A 27,974-nucleotide genomic window follows, 5' to 3' on the forward strand; every position below is an offset into this window, starting at 1 on the left:
TTCACTACCTACTTCCACTCCACCTTCTGCCACAGGCTTGCAACCATATCCTGCTGCCCAGTAGAACCCAGATTCTCTCCCCAGCTTACTGCTGAAGTTTTGTGCTGCTGCTTTGCTGCTAAAACCAAAACCCCATCTGTCATCTGCTGCTAAAAAGTTGTGCTATCTCCGTAAGGCCCAATCACCCAAATTCCTTTCCACCACCGAACCGTGGAGACCAGTGTAGGAGACGCTGTAGAGGAGCACATCTGTGTTTCTGCCACTGACTGCTCCAATGTTCTAGAGTGTTAACATCGTAAGTGGGGCACCTATCCATCTTAAATTCAACAAACGCTATTAAGCACTTCCTCTCTGACAAGTACTGAGCTGGGAGCCAGGGATAGCACTTTGATAGATCAGTAGAATTTCAGCTACATGTGGTTTAAATAGGGTATTGTGGAATTTTATAACTATACCATTGCTTCTGTGGAGAACTATATCAGTTCTAAAAGGTCAGCATGGCATGGCAGCTAAAAAATCCTGGAGCCACATTTTTGTACTTCTAGCTCCCCACTAATTATTTGACTATTTACTAGCTGTGTGACCTTCAGCACGTAACATAACATCTCTGTGCCTTCATTTTCTCATCTGTAAATTGAAGACAATAGCTCCTGCTTCATAAAATTATCACATGGATTAAATAAGTTATGTATGTAAAGGACCAGGAGTAATTCCTGGCATACAGGAAGTGTGAAATGTATTATTAAATGAAAACATTTATTAACAACTCTTGGAATACAGCCTTCTTTTGGATTGAGAACTGCTTTTGTTTTTAATGACAAATGGATGTAATCAATAACCATTATGGCTATTTATAAGATTTTAATCACTAGCAGCTGTTAACTTCAAAAATAGAAAGCAAGATTATGTATATGTTGCAATGCATTTTTTTTTTCTCAAATTTTAAAAGCCCCTCCAAACCATTGCATCTAATAAAGAGGCTGAAGAGTGTAGGTTTTTTTGCTTGACTCGTCAATTCTTCAATTAGTGGATAATATTTGCTGTAATTTTTGGCTGGACCAAATCCCTGCTGACTTTGTTGAGTGAGCTGCTTGTTTAATACTGTACCCTGGTAAGAAAGGGTTTCCCAGACCATCTGTTCTTCATGTGGGAAAAGCCCACTGTTGTAGAAGTTGGCCTTTACATCTCGACATTACCTAAACTGCAGGTCTGTTCATCATCATGGAAACCTACACCACCTACACCACTATCCCTAATCTGCCTCAAGTGCCACTTTTCAAAAATATGTCCTAATGATTTATCAGATTAAACACGTTTGGCTCCTTTAAATAAGACACCATTTTCTTGTCTAATCTCTTCTGCTATCAATGCTTTTGCATTTCTATATCACTTTTGCAGTTTTCAACTACATTTGTATGTGTCATTGTAACTGAATACTTATTAGAGCTGTGAGAGGCAGTGAGGGCATTTTACAGAGAAGGAAACTGAGGCTCAAAAGTGATGTTTTCCTCTATGCAATACAATCTGTTACTGCAAGAATTAGGATTAGAATCTGAGTCTCTTGATTCCCAGCCAACACTCATTTTCCTACCTAAAGTCCCCTGAGATCCTGAGCTTATGGTTGGCACCTTCGCTGTTAGTCTCTGAGGGTGTGTCATCGACCACCCATTTACCTTGAGGAGATGCTAGGCTGAAAGGTGTACACGCCTGCAGAGATGAAGTTCATGGGAGAACACGGTTCTCCCAGTTTTTATGATTCCTTACACATGAAATTCAGTGTTCCCCCATAAGTTCTGTTCCTTTGTAGTGATTTAAAAGTTATCACCACATATTTTACGTTTCATAATATTTCATTTTTTGGGGGAAAGAAAGAACCTCTTTGTGTGTGTTTGTGTGTTAACTGTGACACAGGCAGATACAGCAATTTGGTTTTATAACATTAAAATTTTAATCCTTTTTAATGAGGAATATTTTCTTACCTTTTACTCTAATTTCACCAACTTTGTTTCAGATCTTCCTTGTGAGACAAGTTTGGTGAATATTATAATTAAACAAAACTTCCCATGAAATCTGTCAATTTTCCTATGACTCTGAGAATCATACTTGTTACAATAACCGAGAGGTATTCTGTCCTTGTCTTGGTGATTTCTCCTTAGTGAAGTGAATATATTTTATTTTCTCTTCATTGGCATTAACCAGTGGCATAAAATTAAACATTTTTGGTTCGCGTTGAAGAAAAGACGTGACATCTGTTAGTTTGTTGCTATGCCTGCCCATGTGTTTTGAAAACATTTTCTATAAAATTGCTTTTTGTGGAATAACTTTCAAGGGGTTCAGTTTTTTGAAATCCATGCCAAATTCCTGGGGTAGTGTGTTGAGTGGGAAAAACACTGGACTAGTAGTTTGTAGACCTGAGTTCAAATTCTGTACTTTCACTAAATTGCTTGTGACCCAGAACAAAACAGGTTGTTCTGGATCCATCTTTAATCTGGATCTTGATCTATAAATGATCATCGTACTTCTTGTAAGCTTTTTGTGAAGATCAACTTTTACTTTTTGTCTGTATATTAAAATTCTAAAGTAATATATAAACATAAAGTATAATTACTATTAAATTAATTGCCAGTGTTTGTTTTCTTAAGTTCTATCTCTAGACTTTAAGAAAAATCTATATTGTAGGTGAAGAGGAAGGGAAGAGTGGGTTTTACATCTTGGAAGATAAATTTTTATGTTAGATTTAAGGGAGTACCCATTTGTAATTTCTTCTTGCATTTCTGGGTCTAGAGACTTAATTGTGGCAACAGATTGAAAATCCTACCTTCTGATATGTTTGAAACATGCCTATTTGTATTGCTTGAATTTCCCACTTTTGCTTTAATCACTTGGAAAATGGTTTCAGTGAATGTAAGTTTTTTCTTAAGCTTGCCCTGATTCAATTATTTCTTACACAAAAACTTCATCCTTCTTCTATAGTCAAAGCTTCCGAACACTGTTAGATCCCTCTGAGCCTGAGTGGAGATTTAGGTACTCTCAGGGGTAATTGTCCTTATTTTCTGCTGAGGTGACATCTGTGGAAAGATCTCAAGTCTTTTCTGCAATTGGGCTTTGCATATATGCATGTGCTGAAGATTGGCAGGAACCCAGCAGATGCTAAACATTAAAGAAGGTCTGTAAGAGAGTGCTCTTCCTTTTTTTTTTTTTTTTTTTTCTTTTCTTTTGAGATGGAGTGTCGCTCTGTCACCCAGGCTGGAGTGCAGTGGTGCAATCTCGGCTCACTGCAGTATCCGCTCCCAGGTTCAAGCAATTCTCCTGCCTCAGCCTCCCCAGCAGCTGAGATTATAGGTACCTGCCACCAGGCCCAGCTAATTTTTGTATTTTTAGTAGAGACAGGGTTTCACTGTGTTGGCCAGGCTGGTCTCGATCTCCTGACCTTGTGATCCGCCCTCCTCGGCCTCCCAAAGTGCTGGGATTACAGGCGTGAGCCACCATGTCCAGCTATTTTATTTATTTATTTATTTATTTTTTAGACTGAGTCATGCTCTGTTACCCAGGCTGGATGCAGTGGCATGATCTCAGCTCACTGCAACCTCTGCCTCCTTGGTTCAGGCAATTCTAATGCCTCAGCCTCCTGAGTAGCTGGGATTCCAGGTGCCTGCCACTGTGCCAACTAATTTTTGTACTTTTAGTGGAGATGGGGTTTCACTATGTTGGCCAGGCTGGTCTTGAACTCCTGACCTCAGGTGATCCACCTGCCTTGGCCTCCCAAAGTGCTGGGATTACAGGCATGAGTCACCACGCCCAGCCCGAGAGAACTCATTTTAAGGAAAGATGGACTCCATCATAAGCTCTATGTGACGACAGAGCCTAGATGTCCAAGGGTGTGGAGGGCTTGAGTGTGGGGTGCTTATGCGTGCTGGCAGTTGGGGGTAGGACTTGTACGGCATGAATATGCTGAAGTGAAACTCTGTACTATCTTGGGGCTCTGCACAGGAGACCTCTTTTGCAGGAAAGGGTTAACTCGGCAGGCTTGGGGTGTTCAGGTCTTGCACATACCAAAGAAAGGCTTAGCCCTTACCCAGCTCTGGGGGAAAAAGCTCTCAGCTTTGGAATATTCTGCCAGATAGGAGTGTCTTTGTATACCTGGGGCTTTAGGCCACAGCAGAGAGTTTATGCCAACAGTGTGACTTACAGTGGGGTTCTTGGGCTATGCTGTATCAGTCTGACTTCTGGAGGGGCTGGAGACTGAGTCACTGAGGTGAATCAGGTGGGCGTCCCATGCCTAAGTGGCTGACCCCCAATAAAAACTCTGGACACCAAGGTTTGGGTGAGCCTGTCTGGTTGACATTACTATGTATGCATTGCCACCCATCATTTCTGGGAGAATGAAGTGCTGTTTTTTCTGATTCCATGTGAAACAACAATTGGAAGCTTATGCCTCGTCTCTCCTGGACATGGCCCTATGTGCCATGCCTTTGCTGATTTTAATGTGTATCCCTTCACTGTAATAAACCATAACCATGAGTATAACAGTTTTTCTGAGATCTGTGAGTCCTTCTAGTGAATCATTGAAATTGAGGATGGTCTTGGGGGCCCCAACACACCCCTACAGAGTGGAGCTCGGAGAAAAGGTAGAAGGGTGTTTCTGTTCTCCCTTTTTGGATAGAAACTTCCAAGTAATTGTAGCATATCATGAGACTTGAGAGTATCAGTGGCCTAGTGCAGAGCATTACATTATAGTGGAAAAGGCTGGTAGCCAGAGGTTCTGTATGTAGTTTTTTATAGGTGGCAGTTGAATAACTAGAACAATTAAACTAGTGCATCAATGTTAAGAAGACTTCACAGATACCCGTAAATTGGTGGGGAGTGAGGACTTTTGGTTATGTTTCAGTTACTAAATCCTCTAGGTAATTTACAAATTATAGCCATGCTCTCTTAGGTATGTAAATATACCTCTTTCCATATTAAGCAGAATGCCCTCAAGAACCAAGGTGGTTACATTTTTCTTCCCTTTTTGGAAAGCTTTCAATTACTTCCTGCCTTTGACACTAGTTCAGGCACATTAACCATCTTGCCACATAGAACCTCCCATCTGAGCAGGAAGGTTTTAGGCTGCAATGAGCGCCATGTTCCTGCAGGTATAAGTATCACAGAGGACAGGATTAGGAACAGTGCTCTCTGTGTGTTCTTTGTAGACTTGCCATTTTGGCACCACAGTCATTGGAACTAGGCCATTTTCTCCTGAATATATATTTTTTAATTGACTGATTTATTCAACACATTGTCGGAGTCTTACAGTAAAGTAGGGAGAATTGTCATTCACCTTTAGGAGGATTGATGAGGCTGGGCGTGGTGGCTCATGCCTGTCCCAGCACTTTGGGAGGTTAAGGAGGGAGGATTGCTTGAGCTCAGAGATTTGAGACCAGATAAGGCAACATAGTGAGACCCCATCTCTACAAAAATAAATAAATGAATAAATAAATAAGAGAATTGATAAGATGAAATCTCTCATTCTGCCTCTGAATCAACTACTTCTCATGGGGCATTAGTTTCCTCAAGGAGAAATGACATGGACTAGTTTCTAAGCTCTCTTATAGCTTTAAAGTTCTCTGATAACATATAATTAATTTTTAAATTTTTATTTTTTCTTCGCCGTAGTAGCTACCTTGACTGAGGGTTTAATATGAACCAGACACTCTCCTAAGTGCATAGATTACATATTTAATCATCACACCAACTCTCTGAATAGCTGTTAATATTATTATCACCATTTTACAGGTGAGGAAATTGAGAGACAGAGCAATTAGATAACTTGCCCAAGAAAACACAGCTAGAAAGGGATGAAAAAAGTTTTAAATCCAGAAAATTCGAGGCTTATTCCCTCAACCACTTTTCATTGTTGCCTTCTCTGACAACTAAGGGACTATATTTTCTTTAGCTTGATATGTTCCTTTGATTCATTAATAAAATGAATTAGAGGAAAAGGTCCCAGCCATGGTGCTCTGACCTTCTCACCGAGGCTGGAACCACTCAGCTCTAGTCTGAATCCTCATAGGACTTCCTAGGAACTGCTCCTGATCACGTTCTCATGCCCTGGAAACTGATCACCGGGAATGGTGGGAACAGTTCTATGTACAACCACTAGGCCATTCCTGAGGCTACAAATGGTTTGTAAGGTTTTCTAAGATGTGGATAAGAAAGACTTTCTCAGATGTGGATAAGAAAAAAACAAAGGAAAATGAATAAAACCAGGTGTGATATCCCAAATAGTTAACAATTATATGGCCTGGGCATGGATGAGTCAGAATGAATACCAGCAGCTGGTAAGTCTGGACTGGGGGCGGGTCCTGGACTCCCTGCTGTGCCTGGCATGTTTGGTTATGGTGTGCAGCGGGTCATGGGCAAGCCCTGTGGCCATCGTTGAGGCCATTCAGGGGGCCTCTGGGCAGTGGCTACTTATCAGCCCTATGAGCTATTTTGGTATTTTATTATATTATATTACTTATTTATTTATTTAGAGACAGGGTCTCAATCTGTCGCCCAGGCTGGAGTGCTGTGCTCACTGCAACCTCGACCTCCCAAGTTCAAGCAATCCTCCTGCCTCAGCCCCTCACATAACTGGGAAGACAGGAGCGCACCACCACTCCTGGCTTATTTTCTGTACTTTTTGTAGAGACAAGATTTTGCCGTATTGCCCAGGTCGATCTCAAACTATTGAGCTCAAGCAATATGCCCACTTTGGTCTCCCAAAGTACTAGGATCACAGGCGTGAGCCACTGTGACTGGCCAATTTTGGCATTTTAATGACTTGTGCTGGCACCTTTGTGGCCTTGTAACTTTGTAAAAATTAGAAGGACATACCTCCTTTCCTGGGCCCTCAGCTTGGAGCATGGAGTGTAGGCTGGGCACCTTAGTGCAGGGAGTAACCTGCCAAACCTCATAGGAGACCTTTGTAATAAATATTCTCAGTTGAGAGTGGAAAGCGAAGTGCGTATCAGAGCTTCTGGTAGGGCTGGGATGCTGTTTCTACATTTACCCCAAAAAGCCATACATTCAGCTGAGCTGCTTTATATCATGATTGGCGATGGTCATTCTTTTTCAGTTTGGCCACGTCACTACAGAATGACTTCTTGTTATGATACAGATTATGGCTGAACATTTTTGCCTATATTATCTCGGGAAAACTACTGTATAATCTGCCCCTTTTCCCTGACTGATTATCTGATTGTCTTTAATAGATGCCTTTGGATATTTATTAAGCTAGGCATGGTACAGGGTACAGTGGTCCTAGTTTATTTTGGTACTGAAGAGCTTAAATAATTAATTATTTAAATTCCTTTTAGCGTGAATCTGAAGAAAGTCTGTAGTTTAGTTGATAGTACTGTACGAGTGTTAATTCTTAGTTTTGACAAAAGTGCTGTAGTTACATAAGATCTTAATATTAGAAGATACTGGGTAAAGAATATGTAGTAACTCTCTACTGTCTTTGCAACTATTATGTAAATCTAAAATTATTTCAAAATAAACGGTTTTAAGAAAAAACAAAACAAAAATTAAATTCCTTTTAGGCCTTAGGTGCTGCTTCAAATTAGTTTTGGTACAACTTGAGTCGTATCATTCATTCAGCTCTGAGTCTAGTACTGTGCTAGGTGGTAAGGATTTGAAGATGATAGAAACAGCGCCTGTTTGCAAGAGCTTACATTGGGCCAAATCCTGAGGGAATGGATAAACAGGCAATTCCAACACAGAGTGAAGATAGGGTCCATAGGTGCTATAGGATGGGTGTTCTGGGAGGAGCCCCCACAGGCGGATGAGCAGAAACCTTCACAAACAGCCCATGCTTCCACTGTATCATGCGTAGGTTACCACAAGAATCCCCTGCACCCACTCCAGCCTTCCTGCATTCTCTGCACCGCAAGTGGAGTGGTTTTTCCAGAATCATGGCACTCTGGGGTCTGAACATACCCATGGCTTCCCGTTGAACTTTGAATGAAGTCCAGGTTCCTCCACGGCCTCATCTGATCCTCCCTCTTCTTTGCTCGCTCTGCTCCGGCCACTCTGACCATGCTTCTGTTTGTGGGATGTGCCGGCCTTTTTCCTGCCATGCTGGGATCTGTGTGCAAGCTGCCTGCAGAGCTTCTTGTGATAGATTCTTTCGCATCATTTGGGCCTCAACTCAAACGTCACTGAAGAGAAGTCTTCAGTGACCACCCTCTTCAAAGGAGCCACCCCACTCCTGTATTGGTCATGTTTTAAATTTTCTGTATTTTATGATGTTTGAATACCTTAAAAACTTGCTGACTGGGGACAGAATGCCCCTCCCTGTGCCCTCCCTGTGCTAGCCAATTTTTAGAGATAGCAAAGGGCTCAGTCAGGAGCACGTCTGTCTTACACAAACAAGCCAATCCTGAGTCTAGAGCTCCAGCCATCTCGTTACCTAATTCACACACCAAGCCATATTTCCCCTGCCCTACATCACCCCAGGGGCAGGTACCAGGCACCTAATAGACCAAAGCACACTGGAGTTAATTCAAACCAGTCCATCTTAAGCTGCCTACTGTACCCTGCCTTGGTGCTCCCATGGAAACCCCAATAAAGACTCTGGCCTAGGCTCTTCCTCCACATTCCTTTCTGCCTCCTGGCCCACACCGATGCTCCCCACATGGTCATGCACAGAATGACATGCTTCCTCCTCTGGGAAACATAAGTAATACAAATCTTTAGTGGCACCTGCCCCTCTGTGTTGTCACTCAGTTATGCCTCTAAATTAATCCCTGGTGTCATCTTAATACACAAACTCCATGAAAGCAGGGGCCAGTTTGTCTGGATTCCCCTAGATTCACGCTCCCCTAGGATTGCAGTGGGAACTGTATTGATATCTGTTGACTGAGCTAATGGGTAACAGACACCAGTCATCCTTTGCTCAAACTGACGTGTCCACGTTTTTCTACAAAGATTAAAGGAGAAATGGAACCACGTTGGAATTATTCCACACAAAAACTATGAATACACAGTTTTTAGTTAATATTTGTAAGCATTCTCCAAGAGGCAGAGTGATAGGTGTTTTGAAAGAACAAATCATAAATGTTCGCAGAGATAAAGGTGAAGACTCTGAAATATCAATTTCAATGCTATCCTCTACCTTCTCTTAGATTATCCCTATAACTAAATATACATCCACCATTTGGGCAGTTTTATTACCTGTACAGGTAGGTCTATATGGATATAACTTTAAGCTTAAGTAAGGACAGATGCAATATTGTAAGATTTGGTTTCCCTATGAAGTAAGACTTTATCTGGTAAGACATTAATGTAAATACCTGAAAATCTCATAATTGCTGTGAACCGAGAATTAGCAATGACAGCAACCACAGTGGCAGATGGAAGAGAAGCAGCTTTGCTAGGGAGCCATGAAGACACACTGGCTACACTGTGTTAGTAGAAGCTCTGGAAACATCTCAGGAAAGTTGTTTTCTTTCTGTAACAAAATAATTATTCTATTTCAAAAATCACATTCCAAATGAAGTAGTTCTATTACTGAGTAAGAGTCTTATTTTTGAGAACATTCTTGATTATTGTTATTAAATGGATGGGAACAGTGGCACAGAACCCAAGGGTCATGAAACCAACAAAGTGTTTTCTATTTGGCAGGGAATGTCTTTTATGCACACGTTTGTTGGGGCTGCATTGTTTTTTCTGGGAACTCAGGACAAACAATGCAAACAAAATCTCCTGACTTATCTTACCTCTGCTCCCTCCTGGGTTCCTCTGATCCTCTTTTTATTTATTTTTATTTTTATTTTTGACAGGGTCTTGCTCTACCGCCCAAGCTGGAGTGCAGTGATGTGATCATAGCTCACTGCTCTGGGGCTCAAGTGGCCCTCCCACCCCACCTTCCCTAGTAGCTGAGACTATAGGCACTCCACACAATGCCTGGCTAATTTTTTTTTTTTTTTAAAGTAGAAATGAGGTCTTGCTATGTGGCCCAGGCTCGTCTAGAACTCCTTAGTTCAAGCCATCCTTCCGCCTCAGCCTCTCAAAATGCTGGGATTACAGGTGTAAGCCACCGCTTCTGTCCTAACCCTATTTTCTAATTCATCTCTATCTGCATCCTTATCCACTGCTCAGTGTATTCCTGATCTCTGGCTTCCATCATCTGCAGAGCTCTTCATTCTGATAGACTTTCAAGGTATCAATGGTTACCTCTCTCCTATGCAATCCAAAACCTCCCCTCCTGCTCCAATTCTTTCTCTTAGAAAATTGACTGTTCTCACCTTCGCGCTTGTGTTCTAAGCTAAACTCACCACCTTTCCATTCCACTGACATCCCTTTTCAGTTTGCTACATCTCTCAATAGCGTCATTATTTTCTAGTCATTCAGTCATTTTCTTTACTTAAAATATTGTTATCATTTTTGTCATTTGTTTAAAAATTTTTCATTGTATAGTTTCCTGCATGCAAAAAATTTAGACATTGTGTAGCTTAAATAATAAATAAGAGTAAAGCATACCTGTATCTTAGAGACCCTGCTGTTTCTCCCCAGTGATATCTCCCCTATTACTGCTCAGATGTCATTACTATCCTGAGTTTTCTTTATTACTTGCTGTGACATCATAAGAAATATATAGTTGGTATTTGTCCCTATTTCCTGGCACAGAGCTTCTAAAATCCTTGTAATTTCCCGAGTGATGGAAGCATCTTTTCTTGTCCTGACCCAGAGCTCCTAAATCCTTTGAAATTTCCTGTGTGCTAGGAGCATCTTTGGTTCCAATGAGGTGACTCTTGGTGGGCCCCTAAGTGGTTTTAGGATGAGGGCTGGCTGTCAGAAAGGCCAAACCTTGATGAGAAGCCTAGACATTTCAGCCCTAACTCTTCCCCCCTGTCCAGAGAGGGGACAGAGATTGAAGACTGACTTAATAATTAATCAAGCTTACATGATGAAACCTCAATAAAAGCTTCTAAATGAGGGGGTTCAGAGAGTTTCTGGATTGGTGAACACATCGAGGTGCTGGGAGGTGGCCCACCCGGTGAGGGCATGGAAGCTCCATGTTCCTCGTCCCCGACCTTGCCCCGGGCATCTCTTGCCTTCAGCTGTTCTTGAGTTGTATCCTTTATAGTAAACCCACAATAGTAAGTGAAGCACTTATTTGAGTTCTGTGAGTCATTCTAGAGAATTATTAAACTTTGCAGAGGGGGAGGTTGTGAGAACCCTGAATTTGTAGCCATGTCAGACAGAAGTGTGGGTAACCTGGGGGCCTGATACTTGTGGCTGGTATCTGAAGTGAGGACAGTCTTGTGGGACTGAGCCTTTAGACATGTGGAGTCTGACACTAACTCCAGTGTGTTAGCGTTAGAATTGAATTGAATTGTAGGACACTGAGTTGGTGTCAGAAGGGAAGAAAACCTTTCAACTGCCTTTACAAAAAGTTTTGCTATCTACATATGCACCTCTAAACAATGTCTTGTTTAGTTTTTGTATTTGGAACTTTATACAAGTGGAATCTGCCCTATGCACTATGCTGGGACTTGCTTCCTTTGTTTGGCTTTATGTTTCTGTAACTCATCATTGTTGATGTGTGTGGCAGTTGTAGGTTGGATTCTCTGGGAAGCAGAGTCAGAGCTGAGTTTAGTGCGCAGGGTGGTTATTAAAGATTGCCCTGGGATCAATACCTGTAGAAAGGGAGAAGGAAGCAGGATTGGGAACAGGTAGAAAGTGAGCTTCCATTAGGAGCTCTGGAGCTCAGTACTGTCCTGAGTGGGGCCAAGATGGCCAGGCCTTTATACTGCTGTATCAATCATTCATTGGATGTAGGGTGTGAACTCAGGTGAGGTGACACTGCAGCTGAAGCAACCCCTGAGGGGCTGATGGCTGAGGACTGCCTGCCGCCAATACCTACGCAGCTGGGATGAAAAGCTCTCTATTGGAAGCCTGCTGGATCTGGGTAGCCAGTGGGATCACAGCATCACCACAGGGCTTATAGTCCATTATTTTCCACTGTTGGATAGCATTTTTTGGTATAGACTTCACTTTATTTATCCATCCTACCATTGATGGCTAGTATTTGGGTTTTTCCTAGTTTTTTTACTACTATGAACAATGTTGTATGAACATTCTTGGATATGTCTCCTGGTGCACCTGTGTAAGGGTCTTTCCAAGTTCTAGACCTCCTTAATCTCCTTAATCTGTTTGGTCTGCTGTAACAAAATACCATACACTAGGTGCTTATAAACAACAGAGATTTATTTCCCACAGTTCTGGGGGCTGGGAAGTTCAAGGTCAAAGTGCTGGCAACTTTGATGTCTGGTCAGAGTCCACTTCCTGGTTCATAGATGTCACCTTCTGTGCCGTGTAACACTGTGTCCTCACAAGGTGGAAGGGCAAGGGAGTTCTCTGGGTCTCTTTTTTAAGGATGCCACTCTCAATCATGAGGGCTCCACCCTTATGACCTAATCACTTCCCAAAGACCCCACCTCCTCATGCCATCACCTAGACTTCCACATAGAAATTTTGGAAGATCGTGAATATTCAACCCACTGCACAGAATATGCACATATCCAAGTTGGTTAGGTGAAACCAAATTTTCGAAGTTCAGAGTTACAACCCTACAAGAGTATGAGTTTTCGTTGCTCCACATACTCATCTATATTTGCTACAGGAAGACTTTTTGATACTTGCCAATTGGAAAGTGTGAAATGGACGCTAGCTGTGATTTTTAATGTGCATTTCTCTGGTCACTAATAAGATTGAATATATTTCATGTTTATTGAATGTATGGATTTCCTCTTCGGTGAGGAGCTTGTTCAAATTTTTGTGCCATTTTTAATAGGGCTGTCTCTTTTTATTCTTTATCCTCTTTTACACTTCTCTTAATTTTATCTATGTATCTATCCATCTATCTACTTACCTACCTACCTAGTATTTTTCTCTCTGTGCTGAAGTCTGGATAATTTCCTCAGTCTACTTTGTAGTTTACTAATTCTCTCTCCCACTGTGCCTAATCTACTATTGGCTCTAAACATTGATATTTTAAATGTTATTTCTTACATTTGTTATATCTAGAAGTTTATATTTGGTTCTTTTCAAATATCCTTAGCCATTCTTTATAGTGTTTTGGATTCTGCTCGTATTTTTAAAGTTTTATTTTTTAAAGTATTTTAATCATTTTTATGCTCTGTATTTTAAAATTGTTTCTATTGGCTCTTGCTCATGGTATCTTGTTTAGCAATTTCTGATTATCAACAGTTAATTTCCCTTAAAATTTTTATTTATGAGAATCATTTGAGGCTTGGGTTGATAGTGGGTCTATCTAAAGAGAATTTGCATTTGCTTCTGTTAGGCCCCCAGGGAGGTACCAGTGGTTAGGAACCCTCTTAAAGTAAATTCCCAGCTTAAATTTATTTTCATACAGCAAGATAGTGTGGATTTTGGCTATAACCCTATCCAAATGTGGCTTATAACCATACATTCTCAGAGTTAATTTTCCCTCTTCCCTTTATGCCAGTGGTTGAGACAGGGAACTTTCTTTGCAATTCTCTGGCAGGGAGGTGAGTTTGTTTCTAGGTCATGCTTATATTACATGTGTGGCTTTTGGGGGCTAACACCTATCAGGAAGGGTCTCTGTTTATACTCCCCGTCTTAGGCAGGTGCTACATTTTATCTCTTGTTCTTCATACTCTGTGGGGTCATAAACACTGAAGTCCAAGTTCACAGCTTCAGCAAATGCCTCAAAGTGCAAGCCATCTTCAGATTTCTCCTTTTCTCTCTGGGTTCCTTCCTTCACATAGTGTTTGGTCAGGGTTTTCCTTGTTATTACAACTCGTTAATTTGAAATCCTAATTAGGGAAAGGGAGTCAGGCTGGTGGGGGCAGGAAAAAGCAAAAAGATAAAGCAGATAAGCTACAAGTCTGCCTTTCTTCATGGTCCAGGACACACAGCCCTCCTGCAAAAATAACTCACAATCTTCCTGCACCCAACTATCACCAGACATCTGCAAGTTAGCTCACTACAAGCTTTGCATTATCAATACTAAACAAAGCCCTCTTCAACAGACAGCATAAACACCATCCTATAAAATCTCCAGCAAGCCTTTCTTTCTTTGCAGTCAGCTTCTCTTCTTCTGATCCTGCTTGTTGCCTTCTCGCAATGTATTTTCCTACTTTCTCTAATAAATCTGCCTTTTTTTTTTTTTTTGAGTTTTTTTGAGACAAACTCTTGCTCTGTCATCCATGGTGGAGTGTAGTGGTGTGATCTTGGCTCACTGAAACCTCCACCTCTGGTTCAAGTGATTCTCCTGCCTCAGCCTCCTGAGTAGCTGGGACTACAGGCACTTGCCACCACACCCGGCTGATTTTTGTATTTTTAGTAGAGATGGGGTTTTGCCATTTAGGCCAGGGTGATCTCAAACTCCTGACCTCCAGTAATCCATCTGCCTCAACCTCCCAGGGGAGGGATTAAGGGCTTGAGTCACCGTGCCCAGCCAAGTCTGCCTTTCTTTATCTACTACTCTCTTGGTAAATTCTTTTTTTTTTTTTTTGAGACGGAGTCTCGCTCTGTCGCCCAGGCTGGAGTGCTGTGGCCGGATCTCAGCTCACTGCAAGCTCCGCCTCCCGGGTTCCCGCCATTCTCCTGCCTCAGCCTCCCAAGTAGCTGGGACTACAGGCGCCCGCCACCTCGCCCAGCTAGTTTTTTGTATTTTTTAGTAGAGACGGGGTTTCACCGTGTTAGCCAGGATGGTCTCGATCTCCTGACCTCGTGATCCACCCGTCTCGGCCTCCCAAAGTGCTGGGATTACAGACTTGAGCCACCGCGCCCGGCCAGGTAAATTCTTTTACCCCTGTGCCACCAGCCCCATCGTTGTTCCCTCATAAAAATTATTATTTTTTAAAATTTTGAAACAGAGTCTCCTAGGTTCAAGCGATTCTCCTGCCTCAGCCTCCTGAGTAGCTGGGATTGCAGGCATGCACCACCATGCCCAGCTAATTTTTGTATTTTTAGTAGAGACAGGGTTTTGCCATGTTGGCCAGGCTGGTCTCGAACTCCTGACCTCAGGTGATCCACCCATCTTAGCCTCCCAAAGTGTTGGGACTACAGGCGTGAGCCACTGTGCCTGGCCAATTAATGCTTTTAAAAAGATTTTAAAAGGATTTTATCCAGCATTTTTAGTTGCTTCCAGTAGGAGAACCAGTTGAAACCAAGTGTCCTGTATCATCTCTTGATTCTCGTTTTTACCCCTGTGACTATTCCTACTGATTGTTCTTCATAGATTTGCATTCCTCTACCTACTCCTTAAATGTTGATATTCCCATTTTAGAACATGACCCCACTTCTTTTTTATTTTACATATGTACATTTGTCACATTCATTCTCTTTAATATACTTTTTCCTTCAGTAAAGCTTACCAACTCTCTACTCTCTAATGGAGATAACTGGTAGTTCATCCCAAATGAAGTCTGGCTTCTGGCGGGACATCCCAGGCCCCTCACCTTGGAGGACACAGGGACACAGGACTTTAGCCTTCCCAGCGAGCCTATTATGTTCCCTTTCTCTCTTCAGGGACCCATCCATGTCTCTCTACTTTTCTCCTCTGCCGTCAGAGAAATACGAAAGGTCACTCAGGGGGCCCAGAGTCTCCTCATTCAGGCCAAGACTTTCACTCTTCAAAAACTTATCATAGGAACAATCACTGGGGACCAAGTTTGTGCAAGGCACAGGTTTTGCTGTATGATGAGAGGCGGGTCAAAGATGTGTAGCATAAGCTTTCCTTTCTTTAAAAAAAAAGCTTACAGACTAGTTAGGGAGAGGGAGACACCTGACTCATCGCAGCCGTGACCTTTTATAGTTTCAATTACCAACTTTAGTCTTACATGTTTCCAATATAAAATACTTCTTCTGGTTTTAGATGTGTATATTTATTCATTTATTGGGCATATATTTAATGTGTACCTACCATATGCCAGAAACTGTCTGGTTACTGGGGATATGATGTTGAACAAAATGGGCCATATCCTTGCCTTAGAAAGCTTACATTCCAGTGCAGAGGAAAGGACAACAAATAAGAAATAAAATAAATAAACAAGATAATTTCAAGTGCTGATGAAGGTTCTGAAGGAAGTAAGGCAGTGTGAGGTACTAGTGACTTCTGCTGGAGTGGTCAGGGACAGCTCTTCTGACGGGAAAGATCAAAAGGAATTAGCCATGGGAAGATCTGGGGAAGAGCGTTTCAGGCAGGGGGCACAGCTAGTACAGAGGCTGTGAGGCAGGAATGAGCTTGCTGTATCCAAGGAATAAGAGGAGGGCAATATTGTTAGTGCTGCGGGGGAGGTGAAGACATAAGATATGAATAGAGAGATAAGCAGAATCAGGTTACATCGGGCTCTGGAGGCTATAGAAAAATATTTAAATTTAGTCCTAGGTACATCAGGAATCCGCTGGAGTATGGTTTTGTTTTTTTTGGAATCAGGGTCTCACTCTGTCACCCAGGCTAAGGTGCAATCACTGTTCTCTGCAGCTTCAACCTCCTGGGCTCAAGCAATCCCACTGGAGGATTTTAAGAAAGGTAGTGATGTATTTATCTTTCTCTCTGTCTGTGTATATAAAGGGATTAACCATTGTGTGTGTGTATGTGTGTTTTTAAAGTCATCTTTGTTAGAGTACAATCAGTGATGTGCTGGTAAATGTGTAATAACCAGGTTTCAGAGGAGGAAGAATTTCTGATTTGTAGGGTTTGCCAATTTCTGCAAAAGTGTGAATACCTTCTCCATTGCTGACATCAAGCTACCAAGTGATATCACTAAATGGAGGGTCAGGAAGAGATGTGCAGAAGAGGCTGTCATGAGATGGTAACAGTTCTAGCACACAACAGGGTGTATTACAAACTTACATTAAAATTCACCTTTTTAAGTTGTTGAGGTCTATGAATCGTGACATATATAGCTGTGTAACGATTTACATTGAGAATCATTGCTCTAGTCAATAAGTGTATTAGTCCATTTTCACGCTGCTGATGAAGTCTGGGAAGAAAAAGAGGTTTAACTGCACTTACAGTTCCACATAACTGGGAGGCCTCAAATCATGGCGGGAGATTAAAGGCACCTCTTACATGGCAAGAGAAAAATGAGGAATATGCAAAAGCGGAAACCGCTGATAAAACCATCAGAACTTGTGAGACTTATTCACTACCATGAGAACAGTATGGGGGAAAATGCCCCCGTGATTCCAATTATCTCCCACCGGGTCCCTCCCAGAACATATGGGAATTATGGCAGTACAATTCAAAATGAGATTTGGGTGGGACACAGAGCCAAACCGTATCATTGAGGGAGGATTTGATGATAGGTGGGGAAGAGTGGTATAAATTGCTTCAGCACTTAGACGATTACAACATATCTTTTTTTAAGTGGAATTTTCTCTGAGATTGTAATATTTTTGTTTCACATAATCTAATGGGGAACATAATTAGGCCTGTGGCTAAGATTGTATCAGAAGCAGGCAATACAAACAATTCAGGGATAATTACAACACACTTAAAGGACTCTTCTTTTCTGCTTTCTATTTTCACATAGAGGCTGAGACCCATTTTTTTGAATAGATTATAATATGGACAATCCATCCATACAGTATAGAGGGTCAACTAAATATCTAGAGGTAATATCTGATCTGAGGAAATTATGTTTTTAATTAATCTAATTTATTTCCCTTTAGTAGAGATAAATCTGTTGGTCGAGAGTTATAAACATCAGCTACAACTTTGTAGTAGAAGTGGATGGCTCTATTCCTATAATTTGGGTTCTAAACTAAAACTTTTGCTGTAACCTCTATTACATTTGGAATACTGTTTAAAATATATATCCCAAAGGAAAATGAGATTGAACATTAATCATTATAAATATTGAGTATTAAAAATACATATTAGCATCTATCAAATGCTTATCCCATAAGTGCACTTTGCAATAACTTATTTCTTTAATCTTTACAATAACCATTTGAAAGAACTACTTTTATTATCCCCATTTACAGATGAAGAACCTGAAATATATACATTTTAGTTATTATTAAAGGGAATAGGCTTCTTAGTATGTCAAAGTATGGCAGATTGGGGATTTAAATAAAAGTACTTTTATTCTTTCTGAATTTGTCTCAGTTTGAATGATAGGGTAAGCCCGATGAAAATCTATGAGGAAACCTATTATTTTAAAAGAGTTCTTATATAAATAAAAGCTATTACGTATTCACATATTTATATTGCACACATAAACATTCTAAAGACAATATCACCAATGATAACTTGCTAAAGAAGAGGTTTATTGAATACAAAGAATTGACAACAGATTTCTGTAGGATAATCAAATGAGTCATCGGATTTGTGTGTGGCATTCTTCCAGATGAATGGGGAGATGCTGTTATTGATTGCCCAGAAAGAGAAAACAACAGGAAGACAACAGGACAGACGTTTTTCTTAGACATGCACATTTTTCTGGACAGATACAGAATGCCTTTTCTTCTCAGGGGGCATGTGGCGTACGTTCTCTGCTGCATCTCAAATTAGTTGCTTTGAGATTTCTCTTCCAGGGAGTGGAGCCTGGTGGTCAGTATTTTGCTGCGTTGGTCTACCTCCTCAAGAACTTTCTTAACCACTATGGCTTTGGCTGAGTCTGAAAGTTAAAAATTAAAAGGAGATTTTATAGAGTTAAAAATGAATAAAACATTGTATCATTTAAAGGAATAACAGTATTTGCATATAGAATGAACTATGCACTAAACACAAATACTTAGACTCATTTTTGGTGAATAATTTTGATTATTTGGTTAGGAAAAAACATGGTGACATGTTATTTTGTTTAAAATTAGCACACATCACTGACATTAGATATCTAGCACATATGGTGTCTACTACAAATCTTTATTGTGTGTATTCTTACCAAGCTATGGTAATATAAGATCAATCAAGCTATGCATTAAAAATGAAGTAGTTGGGTATATATACCCAAAAGAATAGAAAGCATTCTACCATAAAGACACATGCATGTGAATGTTTATCGCAGCACTATTCACAATAGCAAGGACAAAGAATCAACCTAAATGCCCATCAGTGACAGAGTGGATAAAGCCATAAGCACCATGGAATATTATGCAGCCATGAAAAAGAGGAAGATCATGTCTTTTGCAGGAACATGGATAGAGCTGGAGGCTATCATTCTTAGCAAACTGACGCAGGAATAGAAAACCAAACACCACATGTTCTCACTTATAAGTGGGAGCTAAATGATAAGGACTTATGAACACAAAGAAGGAAACAACAGATACTTGGTTCTACTTGAGGGGGAAGGGTGGGAGGAGGAAGAAGAGCACAGATGATAATTATTGGGTACTGGGCTTAATTTCTGGATGATCAAATAATATGTGCAACAAACCTCCATGACACGTGTGTACCTATGTAACGAACCTTTCAATGTACTCCCAAACCTAAAATAAAAGTTGAGAAAATTTAAAAAGTAGGATAGCATAACAACAGATTTCATTTTAATTACCTTTGACTTGACTTCCCACATTTCCAGATCCATAATCTTTAGACTTGTAACCTCCAGACTTACAGGCTCTGTGAAAACATCACGAAAGAGGGTGATTTAGAGAGAACCCCATCAATTCTAGGTTCACCATATGGTTTTCTTTAGCTCTTTGGTAGTTTCAACTGTGTAACCCAGTATTTGATTTGTAGTGTTTGCCGATTTCTGTAGAGGTATGAATACCTTCTCCATTGCTGATATCAAGTTACCAAGTGACATCACTAAGTGAGGAGTTAGGAAGAGACGTGCGGAAGAGGCTGTCATGAGATGCTAACAGCAGTTCTGGCATGCCACTGGATGTGTTTATACAACTTAGGTTGAAATTCTCCCTTTTAAGTTTTGCAGGTTTATGAATTGTGACAAATGTATTTAGCTGTGTAACGATTTACATGTGGAAGCATCACTCTAGTCAATGAGGGAGGGTTTGATGATAGGTGGGGAATAGCGGTGTAGATCGCTTCAGCAGTTAGACAATTACAAGATACTTTTTCTAAGTGGGGTTTTCTCTGAGATTGTAATGTTTTTGTTCTGCTTCAGTGTTAAGAAGTGATTTTTTTCCTGTACGATTCCTTTTATATTAACATCAAGAATGGATAAAATAGTAACTGCCAAGGGAAGTGGGGCACAGAAGAACTTTCTGGGGTGATGAAATGCTCTTCGTTGTGAATTCAGGAAGCTTCTTGCTCCTAACAACCCTGAGCTCTAGACTCCCAGACGTGTGCCCATGGGAGTTCATCAGTGCTATGAAGACAGGATTCTGTGAGTGATGAGCTCCAGAAACCATTTCCAGAGTCCGAATCCTGGTCCACATATTGAAACTCCAATTAGCTTCCTGTTTATTCTTTTCACTCTAGAAGTGATATTTTCAATGTTCATACCTTAAACTCGGTGCCTGCTGCATACTGGTTTGTTAAGATGTTAATTTGTATTTTGGCAGTCGAGTGTGTATTGTATTTAATATTTAGTATTCATGATGATAAATGCATGCAGCCAAATTATGTCCACTTTTCCAGTGGAAAGTGGGATCTAACTTGCAAGCAGATTTCAGTATATTACGCCATCCATGCAAATTGTTTTACCTACCCATCATCTCCTCCTATAAGGAGACAGTAGGTCTCAATTTCTTTTTCCAGGTGGAGCTTGATGTCCAGGAGCTGCTCATACTCGAGCTTCTGGCCCTCGGTCTCGGTTCTGACCTGGTGCAGCTGCTCCTCCAGGGCCCCGATCTGAGCCTGGATCTGCGCCAGCTGCGCGCAGTAGTTGCTCTCGGTCTCCGTCAAGGAGCCCTCCAGGGAGCGTTTCTGTCAGGAAGCAATAAAGAGAACCTGAGATGGATATGCAGATCCGCAGGGATTTGTTTGATGTATGATTTTCTCCTGTTGTTAACTTTACATATAATTGTTTTAGATTTCACATGGACACATAGTTAAGACTGTGATACTGCCTGAAAATGAGCAAATCCTTCTTTTTGGTAGAATAGACCTAAAGACATTCGTGTTGTTTTAGCTGTCAGCTATACAATCCTATTCTTTGCTTATGTTTTAAGACAATTGTAAAAACATATATTTCAATATTGTTAAGGTTTTTAAAACCAGCTGGCAAGTATCTAACATGATGACCTGGGGGATGGTAAAAAATTGTTCTTTTCATACCGTGGCTAAGAGAGACTGAAGTTCAATCTCCAGGGTTTGAAGAGTGCGCTTCATTTCAGTCAGCTCGTTCCGGGCTGAGGTTGTGGCTCCGACATCCTCAGAAATCTGCTGCTGCAGGGAGGCGCTCTGAAATGACATAAGTGAAGGAGCAAATCTTAGTTTCGTGAATATCAGTAACAGGCAAAGGGATTGTTTTCCGGAGGAGAGTCACCTTCTCGTTGAACCAGGCCTCTGCATCCCTGCGGTTCTGCTCTGCAAGGGCTTCGTACTCAGCTCGCATGTTGTTCAGTAGAACTGTGAGGTCCACCCCGGGAGCTGCGTTCATCTCCACGTTCACATTGCCTCCAGCTGCGCACTGCAGAACTTGCATTTCCTAGAGGCAGAAAAGTGTTCAGCTCAACTCTGCAGGGATCTTATGGAAGGTCTAGAAGCTTAGCTTTGGAAGGGCACTTAGAGTTTGTCTGGTTTTCCCCAGGCTGTGCATTGACCCCCTCCCACCACATTTGATATTTCCTGTCCTGTTGACCTAATTCTCAAAGACGGTGAACTCACTACCTCATGAACTAGCCTGTTTCATTCTGGAAGAGTTTTAATTGTTCCAGAGTTCTATATTATAGGGAGCCAAACTCCTGTTCTTATAACTTAAACTCATCAGTTTCAGTTCTGCTACTCAGAATGAGTCTTAATTCCTTTTCCAAATGAAAGTTTTAAACATTTAAAATGAATGGTCCTCCATTGCTTATTCTATTCTCCACCTTTGTGGACTGGTCTTCATTTCATTAGAGGCCAGCTTTGATGCAGTCTTAACTCAGCTACACCCTGAACACAGCCATGAACATGGTTGAAGGGCTGAGTTTGAATAATTCTGAACCATCGAAATGATGATAAGTAAATAAATGTGTGTGTGTGCGTGTGTGTGTGTGTGTATGTGTGCACCCCTCAGGGACGAACATCATCCTCTAAAGAATCCCAGCTGTCTATTAAGTCTATACAGGGACATTACAGTATCATGTTGGACTTTGGAGTCACACAAATCTCTCTGTAAATTTTGGTTCTGCCCTATAGTGGCTGGTGAGTTTGGGAAAGTTGCTTAACCTCTTTAAGTTTCTATTTGCTTACCTGAAAATTGAGGATAATTAAATATCCTTCCTGAGTTGTTAAAAGAAATCAAAGAACTAATAATAATAATGACTCTATACTACCTTGCACATAAATGCTAAATGAATGCTGGTTATTATGATTATTATCATCGTGGAAGCTGGAATTTATTTTGCAGCCAAAGTCTACATGTTACCCTGTCTGAACTGCAAGCTGTTAGAATGTGTGAGTCAGTTCTAAGATTCTGAATGGCAGGCATCACAGCGAAGACTGTGTGTACTGGAATACCACCCATCAACTTCTGTCTGCTGCAGAAACTCTCCTCCCCATTCATGAATTGGTCTTAATGAGGGTAACTAAGGCTTTCATTCCTTCCTGCAGTGAGCCCCTCAGCTAATCCAGCTTTCCTTCCTCCTGGTTGACCCTATGTCTTCCCGATCTACAGATGTGGCTTTTACTTCTGAGGATTTAGTGAAAACTTCCTGGTTCAAGCATGAAAAAAAAGATTATATATATATATATATATATATATATATATATATATTTGCCTCTGTGTGTGTGTGTGTGTGTGTGTGTGTATATATATATATCTGTAGGGTTGCCTGTAAGTGAGGCATTACAAAAATCAAAAATCAATTGCTTTTAATTCATCAAAAATGGATTAAACACCATGGGCTGTAACTATATTTGAATCCACGTTGGCAAATCAATGTTATTCAAGTAGTTTTATTTATAAGACAGCCTCATGACTAATCAAGTAGGATTCTTAGCTTGATCTTCTGTTTTAAGCATTTGGCTTGACCATAGAAGTCTTTTGGCTATTTAAAATATCAAATTTATTTTCAAAGGATAAAGATTTTTCCCTTTTGGAAAACAGCACCTCTGAAAGCAATCCCAAAGATGTAATTACTGCAATATAAAATTTGGAACTTAACTTCCAACAGTGACCGCTTCGGAAGTTTATGATTAAGTATAAATTCTGGTGTAATAGCTTAATTTCATTCTCATTATTTTTACAGCCATATCTATAAAGAATACGTACTAGTGTTACGTTTGTATACTTAATGCATGTATGAAGTTAATGTTTTAGTGTTTTAAATCTGCCACTGTCATAGAGAAATTTAGATCTAGTTTTCCAGTTTAAGGATGTCCTTAAAGTACATTTATTTTATATTTATTTTATCTAATTCGATGTAATCTCCTAAGCAGATCATTTTAACTTAGCTATAATTACATAGCCAAACACTCCTCTTATAACCCTGATTGGTCTGGAAAACATGATTCCTTTATTTTTTCCCATAGGAAACTTGATGAGAGAGCAAGGGTGAATCTGTACAAAGAATTCGACTCTTGAAGAGACAGCTCAGCCCTCATGTCTGTCTGACAATGTGTCTTCAGCACCAACTTTTTATATGAGAGGTTATGTACATTATCTCCTGTCAGGTACACAGTGTCTGCAAAGGGATAGCAAAATGTAGATGACCAGCTCTTACCTCTTTATGGTTCTTTTTGAGGTAAGTCATCTCCTCACTCAGGGTTTCGTACTGAATCTCCAGATCTGTTCTGCACAGGGTTATTTCATCCAAAACTCTTCGTAACCCATTGACATCAGCCTCTACACTCTGGTGAAGAGCCAGCTCATTTTCGTACCTTAAAGAGTGTTAATGATTTCCTAATTTGTCACATGGTTGGAGACATAGTCACCGATCAATGACAAGTGCTAGAATTCCGGAATTTTGAAGATTTGGCCACAAGAGGCATTTTCAAAACTTGTTGCATAATAATAATTATTATTGTTTCTACTTTGCAGTATTTGACAGAAAAAGAACTAGTTTTAATAGCAGTTCACGCTTTGTATTTAATAGTCAAAGCATAAAAAAGTAATAACATCCTATTTATGTGAAATTCAAGTGTGTTATAGTTTTGGAATAAGAGTTGCAAATTTGATGTAATGCTTTGCATGAATTGCCATGAATTCATTTCACTCTGGCAGTCTACTTACTTGAGTCTGAAATCATCGGCTGTAAGCCTGGCATTATCGATCTGCAGAACAGCATTAGCGTTGCTGGTGGTGGAAGCGATGATCTAGAAATGGGAATTTGACTTTTATCATGAACTAAACCAACTGAATCTACTTAATGCTTATTTCCAATGCTAAATTGGAATTCTCTTTAAGAAATCACAAGTAGGTGGGTGTGGTGGAAGGCGCCTGTAATCCCAGCTACTCGGGAGGCTGAGGCAGGAGAATCTCTTGAACCCAGGAGGTGGAGGTTGCAGTGAGCTGAGATCCTGCCATTGCACTCCAGCCTGGGCAGCAAGAGCAAAACTCCTTCTCAAAAAAAAAAAAAAAATCACAAGTAGGAACAATAAATGTTTTTAGAATTTAATAAAGAAAGGAAAACAAAATTTAGAAATAAAGGTACATGAAAATGATTGTGAAGTATGATTTCTTACCTGGTTTTTAAGGTCATCAATTATCGGGAAATATCTGCTATAGTCATGATCAAGACCACGGCAAGAGCCGGGCCCAAATTTCTCATACCAGCCCTTGATCTTCTGCTCCAGGTCAGCGTTGGCCTCCTCCAGAGCACGCACGTTGTCCAGGTAGGATGCCAGGCGGTCATTGAGGTTCTGCATGGTCACTTTCTCATTGCCAGAAAGGAGCCCCCCCTCATTCACAGTGAAGCCAGCACAGGGATTGCCTCCCGCTGCATTTCCTCCCGATGAGCTGCCTCCGAGGGCACAAGAGAAGCTACTTCCAATCCCCGAAATGCCACAAGCATTTCCAGCCCCAAAGCTGGTTCCCCCACCAGAGAGTCTGAGTGATCCTGTGGTGGGACGAGGACAGGACCTCCTGGAGGCACTGGAAAGTCGAAGAGACATGGTATCAGGGCAGACACGTTGCAGAGCTGTATTCGTGAAAGCTAGAATGGAGTCCCTTCTTGTCTAAATGGTTCTGTTTGCCTTTTTATAGGCAAGTCCCAAGTGTGTTCTGAATGAGATTCTGCCTACATAGAGTAAAACATGGCTTGCCAGTCTCAGCAAGTTGGCATAATTGGGTGATTTTTTCTAATTAGTAACTCACTTTGCTGGGCTCATTCCTGTAGGAGGGCAGTTGCCCTCAGGTCGGTGGTAATCTGAGAAATGGGTCTGGGTGGAGCAATGTCAGGTTCATTATTACATTTTTAAATGTTGGGTGAGTCATTCTTCACTTCCATCCTTAGAAGATAAACCTCATCAGCTCATTACTGAATAGAAATTTGGCATCATGGTTTTGGGCTATTATGCCAAGGCAGGCTGTGATGTTTCTGAGACTTTTTCTGCTTTTATTGTCACAAGTTTTTCTACATAAGTAGAGAATAGAACTGTAATCATTATTTCCCCAACCTGGTTCTTCAACCAATAGGTTTTTGTTTTTATTTTTAAATTCCTCTTGCCACTGTTTCCCAAGGGAAGTTAACTTCCATTCTGGCTGACATGTGCATCATATTTTGTTGACACTTATGACTGGGGAGAGTTGCCTTATCTTATCCATTTTGGTAATTACGAGCACACCCCTAATTGGTGTTATGTTTTGTGGGAGTTTGGAAAGACATTAACTTATTTCCTGACCCTGCAAAATCTGAAGCAAACCTGGAAGGAACTATTTCTTCTGTCTTAATTTACTGTGGTTTAGCTCAGGTGAAAGTCATCAGTAAGGTATTTAGTGGGCGGGAATTCACATATGTTTACTAAAAACTCTACCTATTATGGAAATATAAAATATTGACAAATAAGGCCGGGCGTGGTGGCTCACGACTGTAATCCCAGCACTTTGGGAGGCTGAGGCAGGTGGATCACTTGAGGTCAGGCATTTGAGACCAGCCTCACCAACATGGTGAAACCCCGTTTCTACTAAAAAATACAAAAATTGGCCAGGCATCATGGCGAGGCGCCTGTAATCCCAGCTACTTGGGAGGCCGAGGCAAGAGAATCTATTGAACCTGGGAGGCAGAGGTTACAGTGAGCTGAGATTGTGTCACTGCACTCCAGCTGGGGTGACAGAATGAGACTCTGTCTCAAAAATTTTTTTTGACAAATAAAAATGGTATATATTAATGGTGTACAACATGATTTTTTAATATATTAATATATTGTGTACCAAATCAAGCTAATTGACATATCTATTATCTCACATACCTATTTTGTGGTAAGAACATTTAAAATCTACTTTCTTATTGTTATTAACTATAGTCACCATATTGTAGAATAGTTATCCTCAACTTATTTCTCCTACTTAAATGAAATTTTGTATTCTTTGACCAAAATTTCCCTAGCGCACTTCCCTGATGATTAGTGATGTTGAGCACCTTTTCATAAACCTACTGGCTATTTGTATGTCTTTTGAGAAATGTCTTCTTTTTTTCTTTTTTTTTTTTTTTTGAGACAAGTCTCGCTCTGTTGCCCAGGCTGGAGTGCAGTGGTGCGATCTGGGCTCACTGCAAGCTCCGCCTCCCGGGTTCATGCCATTCTCCTGCCTCAGCCTCCCGAGTAGCTGGGACTACAGGCGCCTGCCACCAAGCCCGGCTAATTTCTTTTTGTATTTTTACTAGAGACAGGGTTTCACTGTGTTAGCCAGGATGGTCTCGATCTCCTGACCTTGTGATCCACCCGCCTCGGCCTCCCAAAGTGCTGGGATTACAGGCATGAGCCACTGCACCCAGCCGAGAAATGTCTGTTTAATCACATTCTTTTCTTGTTATTGAGCTGCTTGAATTACTTATATATTTTGGATATTAAGCCTTGATCAGATGTATGGTTCACAGCATTTCATCCAACAGGTTCATCCATGTTGTCACAAATGACAGAATTTCCCTTTGTGAAGGCTGAATAGTATTCCGTTGGGTATATATACTATATTTTCTTTATTACTTCATTTGTTGATGGATGTTTAGGTTGAATCCCTATCTTGGCTATTGTGAATCATGCTACAATGTGCATGGAATGCAGATATCTCCTTGACATACTGATTTCATTTCCTTTAAATACTCAGTAGTGGGATTTTTGGGTCACATGGTAGTTCCACTTTTAATTTTTTGAGGAATCGCTATACTGCTTTCCATAATGGCTGCATTGATTTACATTTCCACTAACAGTGTACAAGGATTTTCTTTCTCCACTTTCTTACTAACACTTGTTATTCCTTGCCATTTTCATAATAGCCATTCTAGCAGGTGTGAGGTGATATCTCAGTGTGTTTTTCATTTGCATTTCATTCATGATTAGTAGTGTTGAGCATTTTTTCCATATACCTGTTGGCCATTTATATGTCTTCTTTTAAGAAATGCCTTTTAAATTGGATTGTTTTTGTTATTGTTGTTGAGTTGCTTGAGTTTCTTATATATTTTGGATATTAGTCCTGTGTCACATGTGTGCTTCACAATATTTTCTCCCAATCCGAGAGTTATCTCTTCATTCTGTTAATTATTTCGTTTGCTATGTAGAAGCTTTTTAGTTTAATGTAATCCTATTTATGTATTTTTTCTTTTGTTGCCTGTGTATTTAGGGTCATATAAAAAAAATTTTGCCCAGACTAATGTCAAGAAGTTTTTCCCCTGTGTTTTCTTCTAGTAGGTTTACAGTTTCATGTGTTATGCTTACCTGCTTAATACATTTTGAGTGGATT

General features: G+C 40.6%; 1 protein-coding gene across 1 annotated transcript; it reads right to left on the reverse strand.

Annotated features, from left to right (window-relative positions):
• Nucleotides 1-18,276: 18,276 nt before the first annotated feature.
• KRT25 (keratin 25) lies at nt 18,277-25,247 on the reverse strand. The gene is made up of 8 exons (XM_025362879.1): nt 24,764-25,247; nt 24,312-24,394; nt 23,803-23,959; nt 21,423-21,584; nt 21,212-21,337; nt 20,643-20,860; nt 19,524-19,591; nt 18,277-18,647 (listed from the first exon to the last, which is right to left on the reverse strand). Exons 1-8 carry the CDS (start codon nt 25,190-25,192, stop codon nt 18,538-18,540), a joined length of 1,353 nt encoding a protein of 450 aa, XP_025218664.1. The 5' UTR covers nt 25,193-25,247; the 3' UTR covers nt 18,277-18,537.
• Between the last annotated feature and the right edge of the window lie 2,727 nt (nt 25,248-27,974).

The sequence above is a fragment of the Theropithecus gelada genome, chromosome 16 (assembly GCF_003255815.1).
Source record: "Theropithecus gelada isolate Dixy chromosome 16, Tgel_1.0, whole genome shotgun sequence".
Lineage (NCBI taxonomy): Eukaryota > Metazoa > Chordata > Mammalia > Primates > Cercopithecidae > Theropithecus > Theropithecus gelada.

Coding starts and splice junctions, on each gene's coding strand:
- KRT25 (XM_025362879.1), bottom strand. CDS start 25,192: ATGTCTCTTCGACTTTCCAGTGCCTCCAGGAGGTCCTGTCCTCGTCCC. Junction 23,960..24,311: donor GCCGATGATTTCAGACTCAA/GTAAGTAGACTG, acceptor ACACTCTTTAAG/GTACGAAAATGAGCTGGCTC. Junction 19,592..20,642: donor CTTATAGGAGGAGATGATGG/GTAGGTAAAACA, acceptor ATGTTTTCACAG/AGCCTGTAAGTCTGGAGGTT.